General features: G+C 41.0%; 1 protein-coding gene across 2 annotated transcripts in view; it reads right to left on the reverse strand.

The window, feature by feature from the left end:
* The window catches only part of PTPN21 (protein tyrosine phosphatase non-receptor type 21), a 52,990-nt gene extending 45,215 nt beyond the window's left edge, over positions 1 to 7,775 (reverse strand). The window contains exons 1-3 of one of the 2 annotated variants that reach the window (XM_074868555.1): positions 7,594 to 7,775; positions 5,086 to 5,340; positions 1,124 to 1,497 (exon numbers count right to left, since the gene is read on the reverse strand). In XM_074868555.1, the coding sequence (XP_074724656.1) occupies positions 1,124 to 1,303 (180 nt within the window). In that variant the 5' untranslated portion in view covers positions 1,304 to 1,497; positions 5,086 to 5,340; positions 7,594 to 7,775. Of the gene's footprint in view, positions 1 to 1,123; positions 1,498 to 5,085; positions 5,471 to 7,593 lie in introns of those variants that run through there. The other variant, XM_074868556.1, reaches the window with a different exon arrangement.
* Between the last annotated feature and the right edge of the window lie 812 nt (positions 7,776 to 8,587).

An 8,587-nucleotide genomic window follows, 5' to 3' on the forward strand; every position in this document is an offset into this window, starting at 1 on the left:
AGTCTGGGGTTTTCATCCTGTATTCGAATCCCATATTTAAAACACCTTTATATGGCAGACCACATAACAGAGCACAAGCATCTTTCTGAGAACAATGTTAGCAAAACTAAACTTTTATTACAAGTTTTCTCTCTCCTTTCCCCCGTCCACATGCTGTCACAGTTTAATGACTACAAAATGAACTAAACCTTTTAAGACTCTAGTGAAATGTCAGTTTACACAGGATCAAGAGCATTCAACCACTGCTATCAAATCCATCTGTGTTCAACAAAATTATAAAACAATTACATTGGTTCATATGCTGGTAATAATGTAGATTTCTATAAACAACATTTTGCAGCTCAGCATTTCAGAAATAATTCGCTCAATACAGGAGATGTATGCATAATCAATAAATGTGTGGGAGAAGAGTAAATTTCAATTGCAAAAGGATCCTTCAAAATATGAAGTAAGGAATTTTGGGGGGAAAAGGCAGGTTACACAGATAGATACAGATTCAAGTAGTGCAAACCATGTTTCCTCATGAGGCCTGCACTCGATCTAAAGGACTATATGCTTGCTCCAAGACAGTGTCTGCAAACATGTTCGTGGTATTTGAACAAGCAATACAAATAGTTGGTCACCGGTACACATCACATTTTGTGCTTTGGGTTCTTTCCACAGCACTAATCCATCAGGAAAAAAAAAAAAAAAAACAAAACCAAAAACATACACACAAATAACACTCATATCCTTTGCTAAAAATTGTCTCAAGTCTTGCAGTAATTCTTAACCATGTTGCTTAGGCCGAAAAATTTTTTGGTTGCTTTGCGAGCTGTTTTAAACACCATTTTCAGCATTATCAGGTTTAGAAAACAGTCGCTTTGTCTATCGCTCTAAGCTTCTATTCACTGCCACTTCTCACATGTCCTCCCCTCGGGCATTCCCTAGCTCTGTAAGGTAAGTTTTGAAACTGTTTTGGAGCAATCCAAGTCCCCATCAAGACCAGAAGGTGAGGAAACAAGGGGAACACTGGATAGCTGCTCCAGTAAATAAACAGATCGCCCCAAATGGTAAGGATTCACCACATAGGCCACCTAGCAGCAGAGACAAGAATCACGCCTTCACTTGACAGTTTGCTTACCTCCCGCAACTCAAGCCTCTGAGCCACTGCTTCCAGGCTTTCCTGTCCTGTGCTTTCCACCGACAGCGTGAACTCCACAAATTCATTGTTGAGCAGCTGGATACGAGCCACCAAGCAACTCTTGCTGGATACTGTATAACGTCGAGTTCGTTTCAATTTTAACCCAAAAGGTAGAGGCATCTTCTTTTTCCCCCACAGATGGTTACTGATAAAAAGCTACTACCACCAGGACCTCGTGAGGGGACAAGTAGCTATCTCCTCTCAGAAGGTACGGAGCTGTAAAGTCTCCAGAGATCAACCAGCAGCAGCAGTATCCATTAAAGACAAGCAAGTCTTCCACCAAGAGACAAGTAGAAGGGGCATCCACTGGAATCCTAGTAAGGCACAAAAGAGAGAATAAATACAAGAATCAGAAATACTTTGAGCGAACAAGGAATGGTAACATGGGAAAAACAACATGTATATTTTTTCTAAATCTAAATAATCAGTCTACTTTTCAAAAATGCAGAGCTGTTATACATTCAAATAATGAAATAAGCACCAGAATTTCTGGTTTTTCCACAGGCAGCACTGGTCTTCAGCAAGTTTAGGTTTTTTTTAAACTTGCAAGTGAATAATGAGTCAATCAAATTTGACTGCAATGTCTTAAAATAAGTATTTCTAAACTGAATCAGCATTTAAATGAAATACCTCTTTGAAGTCTGAGTTGCCTAAGGTATTTCTAATACTGAACAAAGCCATTTTCTTTTAAGAGTGAATTCAGCAATCTGGATTGTTTTTCAGAGCAGTGTGCAGCCTCAGCCGCTGTCTGTTGGATTAAACACAAAACCAAGCCCCATAAACGATTAAGGAAAAAAAAAAAGAAAGGCAGGAAGAGAGGCATTAAAGCTCACACTTTAGCTATTTCCTACCAGACAATTAAAATCCAATTCCTCTAATTTTCCCTGAATTACAGCTAGTTGTACCATTATTTCTTATGCTAGATGATGTTTCAGGTTATGCTTTGCCTCATCAAGAGAGTATGCGAATTCTGAGAACCATTTATTTACTAGTTTTTCCTTGAAAAAAATACTTATTTCCAGTCTAAAGGTAGCCACCCATTTCCCCACCTTTCGCTAACACCTTCACGCCCCCTATCAACTCTGTAACATACAAGCTTCGCCTTTCTCCTCTTCCAAGTGTTTTCTTACCGCACACACCCTAGCCTAAGAAATCTGTCGCTCTTAGTCGTGCTGGTTTTCAGTACGACATGCAAAATAAAAACATCTTCTAAACACCGGGGTGGGGGGGGTGGGGGAGGGGTGTCTGCAGAATTACGCGCGTTGAGAGCAGTCCCCTCAGCGAGGCTGGGCACCGCACCTGCCACTGAAGTGAAAGCGCCTCACACACTCCAGACAAAGCCACCATCGCCCCTGGGGGGTTGCACCGCCTCCCTCACAGCGCCGCGCCGCAGGGACAGGGACGGCGCGCCCCCGGCCCCGCCTAACCCCCTGGCACGGGCCGGGCCCCGCCCCGCCCCGCCGCAGCACTACCAGCGCGGGGCTCAGCACCCGCCGGCCGGAGCGAGCCCCCTGCCCTGCCCTGCCCTGCCCTGCCCGCAGCAGTCGGGCCGGGCCGCCCCCGAGGGAGAGCTGGGCTCCTTCCTCTCATTGTTAGCTGCTACTGGCGTGGGAGCTCGGCCTGCGGACCTCTAGTGGCAGCGCCGCACCGCCTGACAGGGAAAAGGAAACCACCACCTACATTTTTCTCCGGCTGGTATGTAGTAGTAGCACATCTTGAAAAGCATAATTTGATTGCTGAAGACTTTTACAAGTATCAGACAGGAATAACAGGAAGACATCCATTTACTTGGAGTGGGGGAATCAGAAGAAATAGTCTTTCTAGCACACCTGTTTTTAAACTCGAAGATACAGCTGTAAACAGAGTGCCACATAATACTTGTACATTTATATACATACCTAGAAATTTAATGTTACTCAACTGCAAACTCTTTAGGTTGAAAACCTCGTATCAGACTCCCTACTCCCTTGCACAACGAAGACAAAAGGGAGGTGGAAAGGCGCTAAAGGCCTAAAACAGGAAGAAAGAGGACACAGCCCAGCACCCTTCCTCAATGACACCTTTGCAACCCTACTCCAAAGAATAAACACATTTAATGACCATGTTTCTAATAATCTTGAAGCAGTTCTACCATTCTACACAATCCCCATCCTCAACAGCTAACCACTTAATTGAATCAAAAAAACTCTGACCCAAACACCAACTAATTTGGTTTTGGGTGCAGCTGCAGAATAACAACTGATAGCAAAAAGTTTCCCTGAAAAATTTAGGGGTACATGGGAACTCCTCACTTTATCACTTGCTCTGCACTTTGATTCTCCAAATCCTGCCCCCCTGGAGCAGCATGCAGGGAATGCTCTACAGACAGAAGCTTTTAGTTTCCTGCCCACTGCCAGCAGAATCTCGCACTGGGTTTATTCCTGGCAGAGTAACTTTTGGCTGACTGACCTCAGCTCATCCCCGAGCCTGTTTTCCAATACATTCTTTGCACAGTTACACACTTTCTTCAGTGCTACAGCAATGTGAGAAACCAACTTGCTCATCTTTTCAAAAGCTGCAGTCGGAAGTGCAGTGCCGTTTCAATCTCAGTTTTTCTATAGTACCACTGAATATGAAAGACTTTCAAACTTTTATGCCCCCATCAGGCCGTTAGAAAAGTATTCTAAGGGCATGGAAAAAAAAAAAAAATTAAAAATCACCAACCAGAGGCTGACCCAACAGGTGAAATTTCCAAACCATCTAATGCTGACATGAGGTAATCTCAGCCTTTCAGTTATTTTGCTATGCAGACAGGTAGCAATGCAAGCACAGGAAGGAAGTTTACAGCAGAATTTTCAGAATGTGCCAGGAGTGCTCTTCAGGTTATGATCTGTTGTTTGCATTTATTGCTCTACTGAGCATTCACCCTAAACGGTTTCCTTTTAACTCAGTACATGTCTGACATAATCTTCATTACTTCTGAAACACGTTCGTAACAAGGAAGACTTAAGTAACTAACTCCCAGCCCATGTCATAGAAGACCAACTAAAAAAAAATTCCTGACATATAATATCGTAGAATAAAGGCAAGTTTGATAAATAACACTGAGGTATCATTCATTAACTTCTATTGCTAGCTATGTGTACTTCTTGCAAACACAGCTGTGCTGTTCTTATTCAGCAGCTGTGCATTTTACAATGCTAGGTGCTCTCATATTTGCCATCTGCATTACTTTAAATTTGGACACATCTGCGTTGTTACAGAGCTACTTTAGCAAAAAGGCACTACATACCGTCAGGAGTTACAAATCCAGTTGACAACCTCTACAATAATAAGCCTTTATTTAGCAAGCCTGGAATTTCACACAACAGCTAAAAATGTCTTTTGTGGCCAAACTTTGTACATTTATATTTCAACACAGACACGTAGTTTCAAAAATGTTGTATTAGAATTTCAGCAACATGGCTGTGACTGACGCGTGATTACTGAGCACTGTGGTATCTTTCCCCTTTACCTACACCTCCCTCTCCCCCCTCAATAATTAGCATTTTACTTTACAAAGATTTTTTAAACAGCCTGCATGAATGACAGCGTACAAAATAAAACTGCAATGTATGATGGTGAAAAAGGGTTCCTATTATTTCAAATACTTAAAATACATAAATTTATTTCAGAAGTATTTGGGAAGCCAAAAAAATCAGAATACTCCACCCGCCCCTTGTTTTACCAGTTAATCTTTGACATGACTCTTGGACTGAAAGAACAGCAGTAAGTGTCCATCTCAAACCTCCCCCACCTCCAGAAGAACAGTTCTACAGCCTTTACTTTTCAAAAAGTAAATGCTTGAAACTCCTCAGTCTTACTGTACACAGCAGAGAAGATCACCCGCTATTTATTTGCTGTGCCTGCTGTTTTTCTCTTACCTTGTGCAGCGATTCAAAGACACCGAGTCTCCTTTCACATACGTGTAGCCGAAAAACCCCCACAGCACTCCAAGACTTTTTCTCCCAGAGCCATCTCATCGGTATTCCTCGGGAACTGACTTACTGTGTTCCTCTTGTATGAAACAGCTGCTATCTCGGCTAACCCACCTTCTTCTCAGATCACTCATAGTGAAAACATTCCTCACTTCCTGTCTCAAAAAACTTGCTCTGGATATCATTCCACTGGGTAAAGAGCTGGGGGTGGAAGAAAATATTACAACAAAATAAACCTGTGCCAGCCAGCTCTTCAGGCAGCCTCTTTCATGTGACGCTGCGCTGCATGAGTGCAAATTCTGTTCTCAGGAATATTTTCAAATCACCCGTCTCCGTGTGCCTCAGTGTGTGTGCATTTAATTTCTTTTCCTGGAGGCGTTCCCCTTGCTCTATCCATGCGGAAGGATACGCTGAAAGAATTAAAGCGAAGGCCCGTATGCTTGTAGCCCATTACCTCAGAGAGTTGGAATGCCTGGCAGGGAGAATGTCAGCAATGAACAGCTGCTTCTCTGGCTACAGGGGCATTACAGAAATAGGGGTTACAACAAATAGCAGGCAATCCTTGCTTTTTTTAATCATATGATCATTTATTTTAAGCCTTCCCAATTAAGGCAAATCTCTTACCAAAAAATTTGTTGGTCTTATTTTCATGCAGCTTGGAAATATTTTCAAGGTTTAATCCATATGTACCATACCAAGTGACCTATGCACATACATTTATGTTTGCAGCTAAAAACAAAAGTCCTTGAAAAGCTTCAGCTGTTGGTAATGCACACAGGAAGAAAATTCAGATTAAAGACTGATCTTTCAGCCCTTCCTTGGATTTAAAACACCCAAAGGTGTCAGTAAAAATGATGCCCTTAATAACAACTGTCTTAGCAAGCATTAAATGCATATCAATTAAGTAATATTAATAGCATTTAACCAATGCAAACATCATATAAAGGGGCTGCACTCCAGTTCCACAAATATGTGGAGATCTCCGTGTGTGTGCATGTGAAATTAGCAATTGCTTTAATTTGGAATTTTATGGCTCTTCACATTGTGTGAGCCTGGTAAAAGTACATACAAACTTGAAACACGTCAGGGATGAGGAAAAAGGTAAAGTGAGTATGTGAACGCTGACTCATGACTGTAAAACTTAGAAAGTGTTTTGGTAATGTAAAGCTCACAAACATGCTACAGTCTGAGCAGGTCTAACCTGCAGATCTGCTATGCAAATAGCATGTTACTCAGAAGGACACTAGTCTCAGCTGAAATATGTAGGTAATTTTGTACTACGATGAATTCTTCTGAGTTATTTCTCTTAGACACAACGTCCTTTCCTCTAATCAGGGGAATATCTCTTCTCCCGACCCCATACATCAGCCGTAGTTATGATGAGCATTCCATAAGCCACTGAAAGAACTCATTCAGGGGAATTTTATATTAGTTTATATAAACTAAAATGATTAGTTTATATATAATATAAACTAACTTTGAACTAAACTAATTGGATAGCCTTTTCTAATGGTATCTGCTACAGGCCAGAACTAGGGTTACTTACTGGAGAAAACTGACCAAGCCATGAAAATTCAGGGTAACAGAGACAACCCTTCCTATTTCTAGAAAATTCATACTGGAAACAACGTCTCAATTCTCTTATCTGTCACATTTCCTATTCTAAATCTTGATCACACCCATTTCCTGCCTGATTCCCTGCCTAGAAGGTACATCTGTAAGTTTTCTTCCTTTCCACAGTTACTCCTTCCTGTATTTTCTCTCTTTGCATTTACATTAAAGACAACGCATCATATTAAAAGAGGCAAGTAGGACACTGTCCATATGCTCCTCTGCAGCTTACATTTTCTCTTTTTGAAGCTCAGACTTACCTGGATTAAATTTTTTCTTCTGCTTCCTATAACCCCAGTTTGTATCCTAACTGTTTTTCTGCACTTTCTCCATTTTGCCCCATCTCATTTTTTGCCTCAGCAGCTCTCCATTACCTGCTTTGCTCCAACTATCAATTCTAATTAATAGGACAAAGAGACAAAGGCGCCCCTGAACATGTGATGACCTCTGATAAAGACACATCAATAAGACATAGAGTGATTGCCTCAGGACACTATACAGTGCTTCTGCTTCTCCTCCTTTAACCCCCGTCAACACTCATGATGTGCATGGGTAGAAACACCCACATCTTTTGCTGTACACTTTACTCTCTCGTTGAAGATTATGGGAGGAAAAGACTATGGTCCTACAGCTGAATGTTGCAGCCCTTGTTCTACAAGTAGAGAAAAGTTTCTGCCAATTTGGCTGTCTGCCCATAGTGGAACAGGGATAAACCTACTTTGTTCTTACTGACATCTTCCCTTCTGGAACAGTTTTGGGTTTTTTTCCATCCTGGTCCAAATATATGATTGCAGTTGAATGTATCGGCCAACGAATGCGGTGAAGGTTGATGCAAGTACCCACCTTGTTCCTATTCTGGGAACTCTGTCCAGCATCAGGTCTGTGCATTGACTAATGGTGAGACAGAAGGTGGGAAGTGAGACAAATAAGAAGCAGAATCAGTCACCCTCCAGGCATGTATGTACTCCTCAGCCTAGTGGAGAGTTATCCATTTGTGATAAACACACAGGCAGGATAATCCAGAAACTACTAGTTAAAGGTGCATTCCCAGGATGCTGAAACAATGAAGAAGTCATGTGAAAAAATACCTTGATTTACTCACTAGCCATGCAAAATAGTGACTTCATGAACTGAAAAGTCAGAATACCTCTTGATTCTACATGTGACTCTTAAAGCTGTTCTCTGAACAAATTCACTTTATTCACCACTTCTGTGGTTTTGCTCTGTGTCTGAGGCCTCCCTGTTTTTTCAGCATTTTATTTCTTACTTGCAAAAAAGCAGATGTAGCTGGGTCTTTATGCATCATTACATATTTCTTGATGGTAGTGGATAGAATGGAAGGTGCTAGAAAAATGAGCATACAATATGTCTGTTACATGCTTGAAGCTTGAAATTTCATGTTTGCAAGATTCGTTTTTACTCATAAGGCACTGTAAAATGTTGAACCATACTAAATAACTGAAGTTACAGAATTTTCTTATTAGAAGAAAACAGACAGTTTTCCTACACATAACGCAGTGCTGAACTTGAAGCAATGAGCTCCTGTTGTTATTCACAGATGATACATTTTTTTCAGCAGTATTTCTTTCTAAAGTAAATCCATTAGTTATGAAATAAACTCAATTTGTATTTCTGTCCTTCAAAAATTATTTTTCTTGTTCCAATAATAAAGTAATACAACTTATTTGAAATCTTGAGAGCAAAATGTGTGTCTTGAAGGTTAAAATGGAATGTTGTAATTAAACTAATCTGTTACTAGTTGTATCTCACTGTAACACCAGTATAAGTACAGTCAGGCAAACAGCTCAGATCATTAGCAACAATTAGTCTATGCTAT

The sequence above is a fragment of the Strix uralensis genome, chromosome 4 (genome assembly GCF_047716275.1).
Source record: "Strix uralensis isolate ZFMK-TIS-50842 chromosome 4, bStrUra1, whole genome shotgun sequence".
Taxonomy (NCBI): Eukaryota; Metazoa; Chordata; class Aves; order Strigiformes; family Strigidae; genus Strix; species Strix uralensis.